Source organism: Pelobates fuscus, chromosome 5, assembly GCF_036172605.1.
Source record: "Pelobates fuscus isolate aPelFus1 chromosome 5, aPelFus1.pri, whole genome shotgun sequence".
NCBI lineage: Eukaryota > Metazoa > Chordata > Amphibia > Anura > Pelobatidae > Pelobates > Pelobates fuscus.
Window position 1 is genome coordinate 318,268,739 of NC_086321.1, and position 20,908 is coordinate 318,289,646.

The 20,908-nt window shown below is 43.5% G+C and overlaps 1 protein-coding gene across 2 annotated transcripts in view; it reads left to right on the plus strand.

Moving 5' to 3' along the window:
• The window catches only part of PLPPR3 (phospholipid phosphatase related 3), a 54,546-nt gene that overhangs the window by 13,177 nt on the left and 20,461 nt on the right, over positions 1–20,908 (plus strand). The window contains exons 1-5 of one of the 2 annotated variants that reach the window (XM_063455573.1): positions 1,786–1,862; positions 3,434–3,619; positions 3,706–3,835; positions 3,916–4,111; positions 20,768–20,825. In XM_063455573.1, coding sequence (XP_063311643.1) covers positions 3,539–3,619; positions 3,706–3,835; positions 3,916–4,111; positions 20,768–20,825 — 465 coding nt within the window. In that variant the 5' untranslated portion in view covers positions 1,786–1,862; positions 3,434–3,538. Of the gene's footprint in view, positions 1–1,785; positions 1,863–3,433; positions 3,620–3,705; positions 3,836–3,915; positions 4,112–20,767; positions 20,826–20,908 lie in introns of those variants that run through there. The other variant, XM_063455572.1, reaches the window with a different exon arrangement.

The following is a 20,908-nucleotide window of genomic DNA, read 5'->3' on the forward strand; positions in this document are numbered from 1 at the left end:
TGAAACAGTCTTCATAAGAAAAATACTAACTCCACCTTTACAATATTGTATATCTACGTGAATGCTCCAGTTAGCATTAGTTACGATAGATTGTTTCCCATTATATCACCCTGGAATCACCTTGAATCTAGTGAATTTAATGAGAACCAAGTCACTCCTTTTTTGAGAGAGCAGACGCTGGAGGGACACAGGTGGTAGTTCTCTTGGATGTATTTCTCACCTTCCTCGGTAGGTTCAGATCTCAGACAAAGATATTTAATTCTGCTCCCATATTTCTTAAATCAAATTGCCCATTAATCCATTTGTGTGTGGTATCTCTATAAGGTTTCAGTATGGAATGCTGGATTGTTTTCTTCTTCATGGTCAGATGTCACAACCCAAACCCATCAATTACATCCATTGCTCGTGGAATGTCTCAGCTCCCTCCTATAAATTTCCAGTTACACACTGCATTATAGTCACTGGAATGAGTGCTGTAGAACAGTGGTTCTCAAACCAGCCCTCATGGCCCACCAACAATCCAGGATTTATGTATTTTGCGGTTTTAAATCCAAAACCTGGATTGTTAGGAAACACTGCTGTAGAAGATGCTGTCACTGTTGATGTCTAAGTCTCAGGTGCTGAAATTGCTAAGGAAACAGTTTGTGACTGCTGGAGACAATACAAGTGTCACAGATGGTGTGAGCTAGCACAAGTGGTTCAGGTCCTGTAAAGGGCTACCACTGTAACTGCTCAAAGAAGTAGGCGCTGATGGTACAAATGTCACATTGTAAACTGAAGTACATTCTTCTTCTGTCGGGCTCTAATTCATGGTGAAGCTTCCCAATATGAAAATATTCCAGTGGAGGCACAGCTGGTTTGCAAACATTTGAGCCTGAATTCTAGCACCACCAGGTTTATTGCGTGCCAGTACTGCACTTTTTTTTTTTGGTCCTAAACATTTCCCTGACTAGCTTTAGAGGACAACTGTAATCAAATTTTCACTTTTTAAATATATATATTATTTTTTAATTATCTTGACTATTCACTAATTCACTAACAAATGCTCCTCAACATGATCAACCTAGCAGCACGCTGGTCTATGGCACAATCAAGGTTGAAGCACGAGGTCCTGTTCATGTCACAGGTTTCTCTAAGATCAAAAATAACTATTCAATGGACAAGTTGATAGCGCAGGTCAGGAACACTTTACCCACATTTCACAAGGTTTTCGGCTCCATGGGAGTAATATCATAGCCAATGATGCACTCAGGAGTTGGGCCCACAAGGATCTTGCCAACCCTCTGCATTATTAAAATTTCCAATCTTGAGGTTTATTCTTTTTAAGGTTCACAAACCTCTTTTATTTTTGTGTTATCTTCTGATCTACAAGCAAACACATTCAAACCTCTAGCATAAAACCCCTATGTACTGAAGATGAATTTGTCAAAAGTAGCACTGTATTATGTATGGCTGTTTCATAATATCGCAAGCCCATTCGTACTCACTGTAATGATATTGCATCACGTGAATGCCTGTAACTAAATAAAGAATTAAAAAGAGAGAAGTGAAAAACTGATGACAGTTTTCCTTTACATTACCAAACACACAACTAACTACTCACAGGTTCTGCCAAAAATATTTAATTAACCACACATATATGATCACTCATACCCATCACAAACACATCTGGTTTGCAACACACACAGACACATACACATCAAGGGACACATACAAAATAAATATTCCATACTCATATATACAGACAGACACTCAGACTTCCACTAATGAATCGTGCTCCCTCTCCTTCCTGTGCTGCTCATCCTTGTCAGCGATTGAGGGAAAACAGAGAGACTCCAGTCTGCTATCCATGGTGACTAAAGGTATGGCTATAGCCACCCAGACCACTTCATCTTAATTAAGTGTTCTGAGTGCAGTCTCCCTATCCTATTAACCCTGCAATGTAAAACAATGTGTTTTTTTTTTTAGAAACTGCAATGTTTACATTAAACGGTAAAATCCACCTCTAGTCACTGTCAGTATGACAATGTTAAAAACAATTAAATGAATAAAAAATATACTATGACTCCTTGTTTGAAGTAGCAAACTGCTACTCCCTCTAGAAGTCCCCTTGCTCCAATGGATCCACTGAGGCCCCAATATGGAGGGGTAGTTCGGCCACCAATGAGTGCCGCTTAGGAGTGGGCCCCTTGTTATTTGGGCATGAAAGATTGTGAATGTAAAACTTTGTGTCCTCTTTGTTCTGGAAATGGTTTTGAGGTTGCGTCCAATTTGCTGTGGAGCTATCTGACCTGGTTCACTACTGTTTATAAAAGTGCATATAAAATGTCCATTAAACATTAGCAATACAATAATGATTCTGTGGTCATGTGAACATAACAATTAAACTGCAGCAAAAACATGTGACTGTAGCAGCTAGCTTTTTTATGATTGTATAACTGAAGGTAGGCAATAAGAGGGCCTAAGATTTAATGTTATGGTAGTTTACGGTAAGGGAGTGCTTAGGTTTAAATTGAAGCCTTGTATAGCAGGTATTTTGGGGATAATTACACAAGGTTCAATATGGCAAGTTTAATAATATTTGCATTTTGATTTGTTTTTTTTCTGCCAGCATACATGTACTTCAGCAGCCAATATCTGCTTCCTAATGCTTCTTGGAACCGACATTCTAACACTATCCTTTCCATCTGTCTGTTAACTGGATATTGTTGAGTGTTTTTATTGTGTGCAGCCAAACTTTACAGTTTTCCTGCATTCCTCTTATGGGTTACACGAGGTGACACGATATACAAAAAAAAAAAGTTATTTACATTTGAAGGGGAAAGAAAACAAAACTGGGCAAACAGTAAATCCATAGCAGTGCAAGACAGGGCTGCCAGTTGAGTCCATAGGACAAATATCTTCTAGATTGTATTTTGCACCAGTTGCTTTGTCAGAAGGGCTTCGAAACTTAAATATTATTTACTATATTCCACTTGTTTGCAGCACAGAAGACAAAATATAGAAACACAATGCTGAACATGTTTGGTGCCATAAGGTGTTTTATCAACAGCTGTCGACAAATAGTCTTGAGGCGAAATAATGATGTATGTTTTTATGAATAAAAGAACTACTAGGACTACTGAACTGGAAAGTCTGGGAAGATGGCAGAACACCATGGACGGCTGTCATTTAACACACAGAGTAGGCCTCTGTGGCACGTCTATCAGGCATGTGCCTAATGTGCCTGTTGGGAAACCTCGTCCTTGTCAATCCCTATAGACCTAGATGAGATGCACCAGATTTTGCCCATGAATCCATTTGTTTTTTATTTAGTTTCATTATTCAAGTGATTGGTTCATTTATCTTTTGGACAAATAGTTTTAACAATATATTAATTGCAGAACACATTCAGAAAGCTTACTTATTCCTTTAACGTTTTTTTCTATTTCAGCTACCCATTGTAGCATCTTCCATAGTTTCTTTGTACTTCCTGGAGCTGACAGATATATTCCGTCCAGCGCAAGGCGGGTTCCAGTGCCATGACCGTTCACTCTCCATGCCATATGTCGAGAGCAATGAGGAACTGATTCCGCTTCTCATGTTGCTTAGTCTTGCATTTGCTGCCCCTGCTGCATCTGTGAGTAAATTATCAAAATGCCATGGTGGTGTAGAGATGGGAGGCTAGATACTCTTTATTCGCAAATCTTTCTATCTTTCCATTAGATTATGATTGGCGAAGGAGTCCTATACTGTATCCAGTCCAAACTCAAGGGTCGTGGAAGTTCTGAGGGAAGTATCAACGCAGGAGGCTGCAATTTCAATTCTTTTCTACGCAGAACAGTGCGTTTTGTGGGTAAGTGACTTGGGAGTAAGTGGGGAAAAAGTGATTGTGTGCATTGTCCTTAAAATATCAACTTCTCTGCACATACCTAGGTGTCCATGTCTTCGGGCTGTGTGCCACTGCCTTGGTCACTGACGTAATTCAGCTTGCTACCGGATACCATGCTCCATTTTTCCTAACAGTTTGCAAACCTAACTATACCCGGCTCGGAACATCTTGTGCCTCTAACCCATATATTACCCAGGACATCTGCACTGGCAATGACCAGCAAGCCATCCTGTCTGCAAGGTAAATTTGTCACTTATTTCAATAATTTCCTCAATAAATAACAAAAAGTTCTATGGTGGAATGATGGGCCATATCTACTTGAAAAGAAAATAGGAGCATATTTCAGAGGTTGAGTTTCTTTGTTTATTCACATTATTTATTATAAACAAGATGGTAAATTGGCCAGAGGGGTTTTTGTCAATGATCAGTTAAAAGACTTAAGGAACTGGTCTTTTTTCTCCTGTTCAAGCCCTCTTGGTACTTAGCATACTGTGACAGATCGCCTGGCACCCCGACCGGGTACCTCTGTCAATCGCTGCTTCCTAGTAATCCTTAAGTACCATAAGCACCGCACCGGACACCATAACACCGTAAAGCCCACAAACTGCCGCAGCTTGGGGTCTCACTGTCCTCCACCCACCCTGGAGACCAGGATCCAACTTCCAGTGGGTAGACCTCTCCGAGCCCAGAGAGCAAAGCAGACGTGTTGTAATCCAAGGGAGTATAGTGATTATAGCAATCCCAAGAGTGAATATAGCTCTTTAATCCCCCAAGCATGAGCCTAGACATCATGAAAGAGTAAAATGTTCTGTTTAATGGCAGTCACAACTGGCCTTATATGCAGGTCCCCATGCAAGGGGTACTCCCCACTGGACCTGAGAGTAGACTACAGTAAAAACATACACACGACTACATTGGCTCTCAGGTCCAGGCAGTGGTGTATCCTGGTTTTGTGCTGCCCTAGGCAGGACAAAACTCAGGTGCCCCCCCCCCCCCCGCGCCACCCCCACCCAACCTTTCCCCCCGCCCCGCATTCTAAATACACACACACACATTCACTGACAGATACGCATACACTAGCTAACAGAAACACACTCACACTCAGTAACAGACACAAACTAGCAGACACACACTCACACTCAGTAACAGACACAAACTAGCAGACACACACACACTAACAGACACACGCACACACACACACTAACAGACACACACACTAACAGACACACACACTAACAGACACACGCACACACACACTAACAGACACACAGACACACACACACACACTAACAGACACACACACACACTAACAGACACACACACACACTAACAGACACACACACACACACACACACTCACTAACAGACACACACTAACAGACACACACACACACTAACAGACACAGACACACACACACACTAACAGACACACACACACACACACTCACTAACAGACACACACACACACTCACTAACAGACACACACACTAACAGACACACACACACACTAACAGACACAGACACACACACACACTAACAGACACACACACACACACACTAACAGACACACACACACACACTAACAGACACACACACACACACTAACAGACAGACACAAACACTAACAGACAGACACACACACTAACAGACAGACACACACACTAACAGACAGACACACACACTAACAGACAGACACACACACTAACAGACAGACACACACACTAACAGACACAAACACTAACAGACACAAACACTAACAGACACAAACACTAACAGACACAAACACTAACAGACACAAACACTAACAGACACAAACACAAACACTAACAGACACACACTCACCCACCCACATTAACACATTTTTTTAAATTTATTTTTACCACATTTTTTTTTTTTTTTTTTTACCACATTTTTTGTAAAAAAAATTTTACCACATTTTTTTTTTATTTAACACCCCCCCCCCCCCAGCCTCCTTACCTTTGGGAATGCTGGGGGGGGGTGTCTCTTCCTCCCTGGTGGTCCAGTGGCTGCTGGGCGATCGGGCGGCACTGCCTGGCGGGCGGGTGGGCGGCCGGCGAGGGAGCACTTCCCCTGAGCTGTCTGCTCAGCTCCCTCGCCAGCCTCAGAGTGAGGCTGGGAGCCGGAATATGACGTCATATTCCGGCTCCGCCTCCCAGCCTCACTCTGCGGCTGGCGAGGGAGCTGAGCAGATAGCTCAGGGGAAGTGCTCCCTCGCTGGCCGCCCACCAGCACCGCCCAGGAGCCCGCCGGCATGTCTGTTAGCCGCAAGGCTAACAAGACATTTGCCTTGGGCATTTGGGGGCGGCTTTTTTTGCCGCCCCCTGGAAAATGCCGCCCAAGGCAAATGCCTTGTTTGCCTCACGGCTAATACGCCCCTGGGTCCAGGACACTCCCACATAAAACAAAATAATCCCTCCTCTGTGCCTGGGAGATAATTGAGTCAAGAACTATACTAAACTCAACGCACAGAAAACATACATTTAACAGCATCCCGAAAGTACCCCCAAAACACACGGAAACCCCCACGAAAGTCACATCCCCTGATAGCCCTGATCTGGGGGACCAACATATCCAGAAATCACCCAGATCGGTTCAGGGATTCAGGATTTCCATGGAAGTCATAATTTTGACCGACCGTTTACATGGTCCTATGCCCAAAACAGTTCCAGGGAATCAGGGCTAACGGTCGGTCTCTCTTTCTGGAGTACAAACGTACATATGAACGGAGCCTTTTAAAGTGCATTGGGCGAGGTCTATAGCAGGGCCTATAGTCCTGAGGCAGGAGGCTGGCCAGCAGGCCCCTCCAAGAACCCGTGACGAGGTTCAGTTCGTCACACATACCATGACATCACACGCGCATGAGCAGTGCCATCATGGTCTGCCATAGAGAATCATTGCCTTCAACGATTCTTCATAGCAGATTGATAGGCACATCACACTGAGCACCTTGCACACGCCTAAAATCCCCAATGCTCCTCTATGAGGAGCATTGGATTGGGCTGCCATACTGGAGGCAGCAGTAGCACCGAGAGAGGCAGCACTGGAGAGAAGGTAAGTAATTTTTTGCAGTTTTAAATACAATAACTGAGGGGACACTGAAACTAAGCATGTGTTAGGTATACACATATGTATTCATAGTGCTACTGAGTTCCTTTAAGACTTTGCTCATGCTTTAGTAGGAAAATCTACTTTGGGCCTGTTGGATCATATGATGATACCCTAAAATATCTGTAAGGATTGTGATAAGCAGAGCAAAAACTAGGTAGAAATTAAAAAAAACATCTTTTGAACATTTTATTTGAAGAAGGCATTGGAGAGCCTGGTACACCTGATGTCTGCTTGACATAAATTGAGTTTCAACTAAAATATGTTTTGAAAGGAACAGCAGCTAAAAGGTGGAAGTGTATCTGCTGTTTAGGTAGGACTAGAAAAACAATCTCTTGGGGGATTTCTTTTATAGGTTTTGTTTTACTTCATATTCTACATTAGGCAGTCGATACCAGTGTTAATTTTAGTGACTAACAATTGTAGTCGACTAAAATTTTTGAGATTTAGTCGACTAAAACTAGACTAAAACGAAAACAATTAAGATGACTAAAATACAACTAAAACTGCATTTTAGTCAAAAGACTTTGACTAAAACTACATTGAAATTTGCTGCCAAAATTAACACTGGCAGAGACTCCTTGTGTGCAAGATAAATAACATTTATCCCCACCAATAACAAAGGTCTGCTAGATAATACTCCAAAATTCCCCATCACTAGAAATATCAACTTCGCATTTAGTTTTTTTTTTGTCATGCGCATAAAGTCATCGGTGTGTCAAAATCCAGCATTGTTACAGTGAAATAATGCTGACGACTCTGCCTTCTGGGATCCAGGATACGGTTTTTCTTTTTAATATATACTGTGGTATTCAAAACATGTGGTATTCATCATTTATCTGTAACTAGGTTATTATACTGTGCAAGACTGTATCCTGGCTACGTGTAACTGTGAGCTGCACTCTTTAACTCCTGAAAATAATTAGTGGATTGCTGCAGATTACTTAATTATTTACTAAAGGCTGACGTTGTAGCTGTCAAAAAAAGCAGTCCAAAAAATTGAGACAATTTCATCCAAAACTTAATCTCCTTTACTTTGGATGACATTTGTTATTAAAAAATTAAAGCTAATTGCATTATCCAAAGTTCTAAAATGCATAACAATTGTGTTAGTGTATGTTTAATAAACATTCTGTGGTCCATGTTAGCCATGCAACAACAGTAGATAGATAGAGCAATGTAGTGCAGAGCTTTTGGAGCAGGAAAAAAAAAAAATCGTAGCATGGGACCTAGGGACCAATGTTGAATTTCTGTGACACTATAATTGTCACAGGAATTCAGCATTGCATATCTGATTGTTGTAGTTATGAAAGATTGATTGCAAGGGGGATGCTTACTATATTTATAAATGTAGTGTTTAAATCCTGTATCAGAACAGTGCTACCAGACATGTACAGAATTCCCACTAGGCAGAGTAGGCACATGTCCAGTAGGGGGTGCATGTTTTAGGTACTTGTTATTATTGTTATTGGTATTTATATAGCGCCAACCTATTCTGCAGCACTTTACAATATTATGAAAGGGGGAAATTTTACAATAAATTGGACATTTACGAGGGGACGGGGCCCAACTGTCATGGAGAAGAGAAGTGTTTCACTCAAGCTCCTAAACAATCTTGGAATAAAAAGCATTCCAAAGCCCCATACAGCACGACCTGGGCAGCAACTGGCAGCTCATCAGACTCCTGACCTGGCTGAGAAATGTTACTGAGGTTGGTAACTCATTGGGAGCCCAATTGCCACACTAAAAGAGGCATGCGGCCTTTTGGGCAACGGGCGGGGGAGGCGGCCGATCCCCCGCTCTGGAGCGATACATCGACTACTACTAGTGAGGCAAGCACCCCGTTACCCCCTCCCCCCCACCCTTGGACCGATTTTGGTGATCACGGTCCCATTCAGGCAAGCTACCCTGATCTGAGAGAGGAACAGGACACAATTCTACTCCTCAACAACCAGACTAGCGACTCCACAATCATGGTGGAAGCCACGTGTCCCCTCCATCTGCATGTTTCCCAGACTGATATACAGAACAGGCTGGAAGCTATCTTTACTGCCTTCTGACGAACACTGGAACGCCGGGCAGCTCAACCAGTCCTTCAGTGATCAAATCACCCCTTACCCAAGCAGCAGGCTTCACGCACCAAAAAGCCTAGAATGGCGGTTGGAGGGAAAAAGTGCAAGAAACCAAAGCGGAGGTTAGCAGCTCTCCAACTAATACACTCACGCAGGAGCCACTGTTCGCACCCAATGCAGAGCACCGGGCCCCCTCAACCTCAGCACTACCAACCTGACCCGGAGTTCTCTCTCACGTACCGCCGGATGGGCAGGACCACGGGACCGCAAATGCTCCAGGCCTATAAATACCTTAACCGAGTGGGGAGGACGCAAGCTCTGACACACTTGGTTGGGAAGAGTAAAGAAAAGAATTTCTGGTATGGAGCTGGTCTCTCTACTCTGGCATGCCTGTGGAATCGGGTGACTACTTCTGATGACCTACTCATGTACCGCGGACACTCTCTCAGTTAGGAAGAAAATAAATATGCTTTTATTATATGTCATGCTGATATTTTTCTTTTAAGCTTGAGGCTTAGTGTCACTATTAATACCTAAAGCGGTCAGATTGGGTAACAAGATCCTAACTTACCTACTGTCATATCCATGATGATAAATGCTTTCTCTTGTTCTCGCACTAAATAACTATTTTTAACATGGCGACTGGCAACCCTCCCCGCTTGTGATTATCTCATGTCTACTTGATTTCTCTGCTACCTACCCTAGCTTTAGTTTATATTCAAGTACAACAAGCTTACCTTCTTACTTATTAATTTAAAAAATGTGCTGACCTTTCAAATGCCATGCTTTTATACCATTACATATGAGGTGTTTGAGCTTGTTTATGCTGTTGTGGCACTGCAGGCAACTATGTATTTTTCAGCAGAGCAAAAATAAAGAATATAAAATTAAAATAAAAAAAATAAATTAGACATTTACATAATGATACAAATAAAAAATAGTTAGAGGAGGACCCTGCCCAAATGAGCTTACTTATGTACCTTTTTGGAGCTTAGGTGGAATGTGGGGAGAGCTAAGTACCAGGAGCCTTAGCCAGTGTCCTCTATAGTCTAGTCATCCTTAATTGCAGAGCTACAGGAACAGTTATAGACGGTATAAAACTCAGTGCTGTCCCAGCTCCTCCAGAGCACAGGAAATGCCTGCAGGGGATGCCCAGTGTATAACTATGCCTGTTGCTCTAATGTTATTAATCATAGCAGACTGATTGGTCTATAGAAGACAAAGGAGCATGAGTTAAATAAGATAACATTTTTAAGTAGAGAAATCCACATATTTATTGTTTTACTGCAAATAACCCTTTCCTCTGCTGTAAGTGAAAAGGCCTTTCTTCCAGTCTCAATGGGTAACCTTTTGTCTATTCCTGCTAATGAACGGGTTAGCAACTAGCAGTTTGTACTCACCCTGTCAGTATAGTGCTTTCATTTGTATAGTGCTTTCATATCTTAGGCACCTTTATTCTAAACAATAAGATTCAGTTTTCCAGCCTTTCTTCATAGCTAAAGTTCTCCATACCCCTTATTAATTTTGTAGCTCAACTCTGCACTCTAGTTCTGCAATAATTAATTAAAAGTGGTTCCCAAAATTGCATATTCAAGGTGAGGTCTTACCATTGATTTATAAATAATTTTGTTTATGCAGCCCTATCCACAAATTCCTTGGCTGGGACTCACAGTACACAAAATTGTTTTAGCTTCCGTTATTGCAAAGTGTGTTTACTTTTAAATAAAATTCTCATTGTTTGTTAATTTCACACAAGCACCTGCAGCTGCCTCTTATATGCAATTATGGTGCCAGGAGTGTCATGTGACCCTCTCCCTCCCCCCCCCCCCCCCCCATTGTAAGCAGGCAAACCATTATAGAATGGTTTGGCATCTTACCATGGGTCTGCCGGTTGCTGCTCCCTGTGTCCACTGCTCCAGACAGAGAAATGGAAGCTCTCTAAAGCCACTAGAGGCTCTTCTGTATAAAAATAGCCATGAAATAGCCAAAAATAGAGACTTGGACATTTCAATCAGATGGTCTCATTGAGACCATCTAATTAATACTGCGTATTATTTTGCCATGTATGCACAATAGCCTCCCAATGCTTCCCTTTAGGAAAGCATTGGTTTGGCTGAGGTCACCAGTCTTGTGTGCTGCTCAGGCTAATGCAGTGATTGGCTGATAGTGTCAGCTGACCACTTTCAGCCTATCACAAGTCATTGTTATTATGAATTGATATGACTAAGGCAATGTGTATTCTCTGCCTTAGCCATAACACCAGTTGAGGCTGGGCTATGTACACCCAGCAGCTCTAGAAATAGTTTTACACAAATGTGCAGATTAGGAGCAATTCAGTGTATAATTCAAAAAAAAAAAAAAATGTACACAAAAATTTTATCAACAATCATTAACTAACTGGTCCCCAGTTACGGCTGTTGTGAGACCTGAGAATGTGTTGCTTAAAGGAAAATTGTTTGTAAAACAAAATATTAACATCATAAATAAGACAAAAGGCACTTAACGTTTGTTTTATTTTAAGATGGCCAATCCCCAGACAAGAAAAGGTAATCCAGAGTAAGCACTGAAAATAGGTATTTTCTTATGTCTATGTAAAATAATGCACATGAAGGCTATAATAAAGGTATCTTAATTTTAAATAGAAAATATGGCGGTATACCTTTAAAAGATATGCTACTTCCTTGACTATGTCCACCCCCCACAGCTCCGATCTTTTTGACCCACATACATAACAGTTGGTGGAGCTGCCCCACTCAATATTTTGAGACACCATAGCAACTCGATTTAGTTAATTGTTCTTCAAAGATCATCTGTCCTATAACCATCCTGCACCACAGTTGTCATATTCATAAGCCCTCGCCTTGAGTTAACCTTGCTTACTACCTAGACACCACAGAGGTCCACAACTCGATAGGGAGCAGGACCATTAAAATAAAATTTCACATGGTTTCTGTTATTAGTTTTACACCAACAACATCCACCTTTTGCAGCTCACATTCTTAAGCCACACCCTGCAACTCATGCAAAGGAATTACATGCCATCAGTCCACACAGAATTAATAATATAATAAGTAACATGTTAACTGATCTCATAAAAATGAGCCTATAACTAGGCTGCCACACTACTGTCTATCAATGCTGTATCATGTTTACACCGGTCGTTGCAAGACAAACTTGTGTTAATACCCGTGGACGACAAAGCAAAAAAAAAGATATGCTACTTATCACTCAAAAAATTAAATATATAATATCTTAATATGATCTTTATGTTATACGAACTTTATTTTTGTTTTGTATTTTGAAACATTAATGTAGAAATCTCTTACTCCCTTGCCCACTTCCCCTTTCTGACAGACATCTTTATGCACCTTCAGTCAGATTATCAGTTATCTGAACGAATGCTCACTAATTTGCAGTTGTAATTGCTTTTCAAAATCCTCTAAGAGCAAATGCTGTAGGTAAACATAACTTTGCATGCAACAATGTTTGCAAAATAGTGAGTGTTGGGTGGGGTAACTGAAGGTGCAAATATATGGTTGTCAGAGAGAAGGAGTGGTAATGATAGGCAAAGGATTTCTTCAAACATTTCAATATACAAGAATTAAAAAACAAAATGGTATTGATTAACAAACATATTAAAAGACACCAGAAGTCACCCAGATCACTTTTATCTCAATTATGTAGTCTGAGTGCAGTGATCCAACAGTTGTTATCCTTCAAAGTAAAACATGGCTATTTTGCATAAATGGCAATGGTTATCTTCAAGGATGAAACACGCCTCTAATGACGGTCATACTGGCAGCCACTAGAGTCGCTTCCACTGTAATGACCAAGTTACGTGACGTTCAATGTCCAGGAGTAAGTCGAACATCATCAAATGCAGCTCATTGGAAAGTACTGAATTCAGCGCTTTTCTATGAGAAGTATTTAATTGGATATGCGTACAGCACTCGTTGCGCATGCGCATCAGGTCCCCAATACTGCTCTATGAGGAGGATCGAAACGGACCAGTGACAAGGAAGCGACTCCGTCTCAATGACGTTACAAAGGTAGACCAAGAGTCTCAGTGCTGGAAAAAGGTAACTAAAAACATTTTTTCAAAACTGATTTTTACACAGCAAAAGAGGGAGCGAATCTAATTAGGGACAAGAGCACTATAGCGTTGGGGCGGAGCAGCAGAGCTGAACGGTCGCATGGCACTGGAGCTCCTGAGAATAAACTCAATAAACACCCTATTCAGGCCACAAAAACCGACCACAACAGCTGCAAACACCAAGACGCAGTTGGGGAATCAGCATGGGTCGAAAGACCAAAAAGCAGAAACCACACCAGCCCAGACAAGGCTTACACATCGGAGTCATGTGGAGACAAGCTCACGGAGCAACTAGGCCCAAGAATGCCGACTACCCGGATGACCTACCTAGTATGACGGCAGCAGCATACAAACCCCCGAGCCCTGATACAGCACCAGTGACAAAGAAGCTTTTGGCAGACCTCCAAACCACAATCCAGTCTGACATGGCTAACCTCCGCACGCATACAGGGCCTGATAGGAAGGCTGGGCACCCTGGAGAACACCTGTGCGACCAATACTACCCACATTACCTCATTACAACAGGAGATCAAAGGCCTACAGAGCCGAAATTATGAATTTGAACAGAGATTCGCCTCCCTGGAAGACACACGTTGGATGAATAACCTGAAAGTGAGGGGTGTACCTGACAACATTCCGACAGCCGAACTGCCAGACCTCGCACGAAGGCTCCTGACAGCGCTGTTATCGCCTCAGCAGGCTAAGGTCATCAACCTGGACTTTGTCTTCAGGGTCCCAAAGACAGCCACCCAAGACCTCATAATCCGCTTTCAACAAGGGAAGGATAAAGCAGCAATTCTTGCAATTCGGTCAAAGACTGCTCCCCATACACATTTGAAGTGATGACACTATCCTTTTTTGCGGATCTATCTTGGGGCACTCTAGCATGGAGGAGGTCTCTCAAGCAGTTTACATCACTCCTCAGACATTACGGTATACCATACAGATGGCACCTCAACCGCACCATATTCATCACGAAGGGTGAAGATAAACATGAAGTCTATGACCTGCGAGGAGCACAGGTCCTGCTGCATGCGCTGGGACTCCCTCAAGATGCTATGCAGCACACAGCACCTACCGATCCTGCCGGACCACCGCACAGATGGGACCTAGAAAACGTGACAGCCTTTGTACCGAGACAACCCAGACGAGACCCCTATGCTGCGGCCACCACATGTGGGATTTCTAGCGCCCAGTAGCACTGGACAGCTATTGATAAGACACTCTCACCATGTTAATATTTTTATTTATTTCCACAATTTCTCAGTTATTTTACTTTCTTTATTCAATACCTTTTTATCACATAAGAAAGCAACAATACGGGAGCTCACTTACATATCCCAATGGGAAGCGGACCTTAGTGAGGAACTGGGGGGTGTTGACTGGCAGGAGATCTGGGAAGCCGCGACGACTTCGTCTATATGTGTCTCCATGCAGGAACAAGCTTATAAGACCATGTTCAGGTGGTACGCTACCCTGGTGAAACTTTGTAGGATGCATAAAATGTCTACAGATCTGTTGGAGAGGTTGTGGCCAAAAGGGGACCTATTTACACATGTGGTGGGATTGTCCAGAGGTACGAAAATATTGGAAACGTGTGGCGGAGCTATTGGGGGATATCTTTGATAGAGCGGTTAAGCTAGACCCTTGGGTATTCCTTCTAGCCAGGCCACTGGAGGACTGGTCCAGAGTGGAACAGAATGTATTACATAAGGTGAACTTGGCAGCCAGGAGGGCCCTAGCCCAAGTGTGGCTACAGAGAGAGACCCCCCACTCAATATAGTGATGCAAAAGATCAAAGATTAATTCCTCATGGATAAGCTAACGGCGCGAGTCAGGGACACCATTAAAAAGTTTGACAAGGTCTGGGCCCCATGGATAGATAGCGGAGTAGGCGATTAGGAGATGGGGGGGCGGGCTCACTCCCCCATACCCCTGTCTCTATCACAATCTTCTGGAATCGACTAACTCACTCAATCTGATCTCTTTTAGTGGGACTCTATATTTCCGAATTTAATTTTCATTTCTTATATCTATTACTATCATATCTTTTTACTCTGACTGACTTCTCCAATACAACAAATTTGTCAGCGAAACCCCGCACTAGTTGTGGTGGTTTACAGGGCGCCTACAGATTAAACTAGGTCCGACAGGCCATCCAAAAAGGCGAACCCGTACGCTAGGTTGGAGATAGCTGATATAGCTAATCGGTGTATAAGTTACACGAGTCGATGACTCTGGACACTTTGTCAGAGTAACAGGCGTACTATAGTCAGTCAAATTTTTTTTGTTTTACTTATATTTCAAAACAGGGTGGGGCACCATGAATATATGGACTCTCATGGCCAACAAGCACTCATCCACTACATTGCTCATAGGCGGTTATTTTAATGTGCACTTTTGCTTGCCTCATTTTAATGTTGGTATATGAATATGTTCGTATATGCTTTCGTATTATATTGTTTCTGTTGAATATGGTGTCTGACCTTGCAATAAATAAAGAATAAAAAAAAAGAAAGCAACAATACAGCTCAGTTGCTATAACATGTTCCGAATGTTACCCAGCATGTTTAAATCTCTCCCCCCCCCCCGTCTGCCCTAAGCGTAACGACACATACAACGTATATGCAGAAAGAGGGTTAACATTTGAAATCTAAGTCAATACACTGCCAGCCAAATAGATTCACAAATACCTAGCAGAGATAAGAGATGCATGTGGCCTAGCTTGCAACGACTAACGATGTAGCTTAAAGGGAAACTCCAGTGCCAGGAAAACAATCAGTTTTCCTGGCACTGCAGTAACCCTTTCCCTCCCACCCCCCAATCCCCGGTTGCTGAAGGGGTAAAAACGTGGGACATAGTCGCTGCTTCTTCCTCTGCTGCTGCTCCTCCCAGTGATTGCGTCGGCCGGTGGGCGAGACTGATCCCGCCCACCGGCCGGGGAGACCTAATGCGCATGCGTGGCAGAGCTCCCCATAGGAAAGCATTGAAAATGCTTTTCAATGCTTTCCTATGGGGAAATGAGCGACGCTGGAGGTCCTCACACAGCGTGAGGACGTCCAGCGACGCTCTAGCACAGGTTACCTGTGCTAGGGACACGGAAGTGCCTTCTAGTGGCTGTCTAGTAGACAGCCACTAGAGGTGGAGTTAACCCTGCAAGGTAATTATTGCAGTTTATTAAAAAAAACTGCAATAATTACACTTGCAGGGTTAAGGGTAGTGGGAGTTGGTACCCAGACCACTCCAATGAAGTGGTCTGGGTGCCTGGAGTGTCCCTTTAACAATTTATAGTCATGCCTAAGCTATATATCATGCTCTAGACACGCAAACTTTATTGTTGGGCCTACCACGCACTAGAACCCGCACATCTGTACACAACAAACACAATAAATGCGTAGCTATATGATAGCCCTACTTGGTCGTGATATTTGATTATATTGTGTGTGCCCCAGCTGTTGTGTCTGTGACGAGACCAATCTCGCCACATTGCATTGGAGGAGCCTGGTTGCCCGGCTGCTGCCTTTGGATTATGGACCGGCAGCTAAAGGGTTAATTTTACTGTGCATAAAGATTTATGTCTCCCTTTCTGCACTGCCGTTCGGTAGATTTTATCTACCGAACAAACAGCCTTTGTTTCAGCCTCCCCAGAGCCGTGGGAAGCCGGCCGGCGCCGTTAATTGGCCACCCAGAAGCTGGAGTGTGCCCTCCATTTACCTCCCTGAAGCTGCGGTTAACCGCAGCTTAATTGATTGTTACTGGGTGGCCGCGGTTACACTTAGCGGCCGCTAGGTGGCGGTGTTACGGAGCTCCCCGGACGGCCAGCGGTGCTCAGCCCAAAATCAGTGCACTAAAAGCGGACACTTTTACGTGCAGGCACCGCTGAGCCTCCAGCCCCCTGGTTCTTATTCGTGCATATTATTGTTATTTTTTTAATTCTTTATTTTTGGAGTGCATGAAAGTATAACAAGCGGGCTCGTCATGCCCCAACAGCATTGACAAGTATATAATCAGACATATGGTAACAATTGGTCAGCATGAGGAAAGATCCGCACAATTTTTATATCATAAACAGCAGGAGCATTTCTATCTAAGCGATTTGTGTATACTTTGTTTGGTGGTAGAGGCTTGTCTATAGTTGCTGAGTGGAAGATTGCAGTCTAAGAGAAAGTGAGTGCTTACTACGGGCGAGGTAGTTTAGTTAGTGCGAGAAGCCTCGTTTCGTAGAATGCCTTTTGAGAAATATTCTAGTGAGAGGGATATCAAAATAATAAAATAATTAAACAGGCTTATGTTGAAGCAAATTAAGTAAACAAAAAACTATGATGCTCAGTAGGGCAGGATGGTATATCTACAATATATGAGCATGTTGTGTCTTGTGTGTTGGTAGCCTGAACCTGAGACAAAATCGAGTGGGAGGTAGTAGTTAAGCCTAATACAGTTCCAACATTAATGTAAGCATGCAATAACGATTATATAGACAGGTTAGTACAATTTGGTGACAAGTAGAGAACGCAAACAGGGACATACGGTTTTGTAGTGGCCCGACAACATATGCAATTGGGTATGGTTAGAGGCATGGATTTCGTAGGACATTTCACTATACATGCAGTGTACCTTTCTATATTGTGTCGAGGGGTGTAGGTTTAAGCATAAGGGTGGTGCCAACCAGATAGGATGTGGGGGCATGAGCCTTGTTTGTAAGCCATGGGTAGTGCTCTCATGTGTGTTAAGTGTTGATAAGCTGTGTGGCTTGTATGTTATAGTGCTTTGTAGTGTGAGCTACATTGACTGTAGCATAAACGGGATTGACTGACCCTATCTGCAGCAGGGTTTTTTAGGCAGTGGTTGGCTCCACATGGTTAGTTTCCGCGGTGCTGTCTGGAAAGGGCGCTAGTACTGCGGATGCTGTGAGGGTGAGACCTGGTGGTGTGGTGGCGCGCCTTACAGTGCCCCGTTATGTGTGGTGTGGAGAGTGATGGAATGCGGGGGATCTCATTGGGGGGGGGATCTGAACTTGGTAGGTAACATCAGCATTAAAAGGAAAAAGTAAAAGAAGACGGTAACAGAGTCTATTTACGTAAAGTCCAGGGAGACTCTAGAACGGCAACTGGAATCACTGCTCCGGTGGTGAGGCAAGTTGAGGCCCGTCTCTGCAGCCTATCTGGGGCCGTTCAGGTAGTGACAGCTGCCCGTTCATCTTGTCTCGCACCCCGCGGTATAAAGGGTCGTGTTGTTGCCGGGTTCCAAGTGTGAGGCAGGGTTGCCGCTGTGTCCAGGGCATTCGTCGGTAGTCCCAGTGTTGGTAGCAGGTCGGCTGCCTCCTTGAGATCGCTGACAGAGAGTGTGTCGGTGCCGTGCAGTAGTTCCAGCGTGCGTTGCAGTCGCCATCGGTAACTGAAGCCGTTGGTTCGGAGTAACGCCGTGAAGGGCTTAAGTGATCTTCTCAGTATAGAACGTCAGTTGCATACCTTTGAAAGGGTACGGTGAGTTGTTGCGGACTGCGTTCAGGAGGGCAGTTTTGTCTTGGTTGCTGTGGAACTTTACCTAGACATCCCTCGGGGCTGACTGTGGTGCCGTCGCTGGTTTACGGAGTCGGAAAGGCTCTTCCACTCCCGCCTGCTTATGGGGTAGTAGTCCAGTGAGAAGTCGACGTAGGAGGTGCGGTAGCTCCCTCTCCGGGATCTCCTCCGAGATGCCCCTTAACTTGAGGTTCAGTGTGCGCCTCCAGTCCTCCAACTCTGCAAGCTTTTTGTCCATTTTGCTTTGTTGGGTTTGTAGTTCTTGTATAGCTGTGTGGAGACGGGTGGTGTGTTGGGCCTGAGTCTGGGCGTTGTTCTCTATGGTGCCCATGCGGGTCGTGAGGCCTTGTATGTCCCCTCGGAGCTGGGCCATGTCGGCCTGGCTTGTGTGTTGAAGCTCTGCTAATAGGCCCTTCATGATTGCGGTCGTCACCGGTGCAGAGTCCAGATGAGAGGGCACGGGCTTGCCGGTTTTCTGTTCAGGCATCTGACCTCCAGGCGTTCCCAGTAGGAAGTCCTCGGAGAACTCTGAGTCGTCTGAAAGGTCGGCCATGTTGGGCTCTGTTTCTCTCCGGGCCTGGCGCCATAAGTCGCCGATGTTCATGCCCATGTTCGGTTTGTCGGCCCTAGGCTTCTTGGTCTTTCTCCCCATATCGTGAGGGAGCGTCGTGGGCTCAGTTAGCCTGGTTTTGGGGTGTGAAAGAACTTTTTAAATCGCTGTATATTGCGTTTGATGGCCTGGAGCTCAGTGAACATGCGGCCATTCAGCTCCGTTGCTTGGCTCCGCCCCCTTATTCGTGCATATTTAACCGAATACATGTTAATTCGGTAGTTTGTATATGTGAATGTTTTAACCCAGATAGCACAGCCATGGAGCCAATTTGTGTAAATAAAGACTTTGGCTCCATGGCAATTAAACTGTATTCGTGTGGTCTGAGTGCCATTCACCTAATAATGTGCACTCAGACCTGAGCTATCTGGGGATATGTTAAATGTATATATTTACTGTACCATTTGTCCCATTATGTATTTTAAATGTCTTTGTGTCCCCACGTGTGTAATGGAGTTTTGCCTTTGTCCTGGGAGATAATTGAATTACTTCTCAATTATCTCCAGGGCAGAGGGGAGGAAGCCAGGATGCATTGTGGGGATGTTTTACTTCTATATGTCCTGAAATGCTACTTGTCTGTCCTTTGTCACAGTCTTCCATCTGGTCCCCTAGGGGAGTGTCCACCAGGTGGGAGACCTGCATAAATACAGGGGCCGGTAGCCCTCAATAAACAGACCACTGCTTGACCCTCAACACGGAGCCTTGTCTCATTCTTGGGGGGATTCACTGTATGCTGATAGAGACTGATTGCCAGGAGTGTAAGCCGCTTGGGAGCTTTTCCTGTTCGTCTACTAGCAGTTATTCGTGAGGTTCCAGTTCGGGAGTTTGGAGTGCTACCTTATTCCCTTGTATGCAGTTCGGGAGTTTGGTGCATTCACTTATATCCAATTTGTGAGTTTTGGTGATTCTACAGTAGCTGTGCCTGTCTGTGAAAAGGGGATTATCGCCTAAATGATTTTAACCCCTTGTCTGCTGAAACGGTCCGTTACAGTGTCGTTGCACGCTCATTTGTTATATCATACGCAACAAAAATAAAGAATTATAATAAAAACATTTTTTTTTTAAAAAGAGCACTATAGCGTTAAAAATATAATGCTATAGTGTTCCTTTAAGATATTTTTTAAAAAATATTATTAGTGTTTAGTGCAGACAATGTTAATGGATGCCTGTGAAGGCCCATACTTCAGTCATGTATTAACATTCTCCTGCAGGGCATGCTGGGATATTGGGTAGAAGGGTGATACATTTGGTACTGATATATCTAGCTCTAGCACAGAGCATTAATTAGAGTATTAGAAGATCACAATAGGACAGTCACCTTAAGAAAAAAAGAATTGTTGTGACGTGTATATGATTGAAGAAGGCGAGAAATGCCAATATATGCAGTGTCCATACCCGCTGAAGCATGCCAATATGAATGTTATTTTTCTTCATTTTATACATGCATACCTAACTTAGCACTTTTTTGCATCCCCAGGAAGACATTTCCATCCCAGCATGCAACACTCTCTGCCTTTGCTGCAGTCTATGTTTCAGTGAGTATATCTTGTTTCATGTAGTTTGTTTTCTGAAAATCCTCACTTGGAAGTTAATGAAGGGAAAAATATCTTTCTATCTC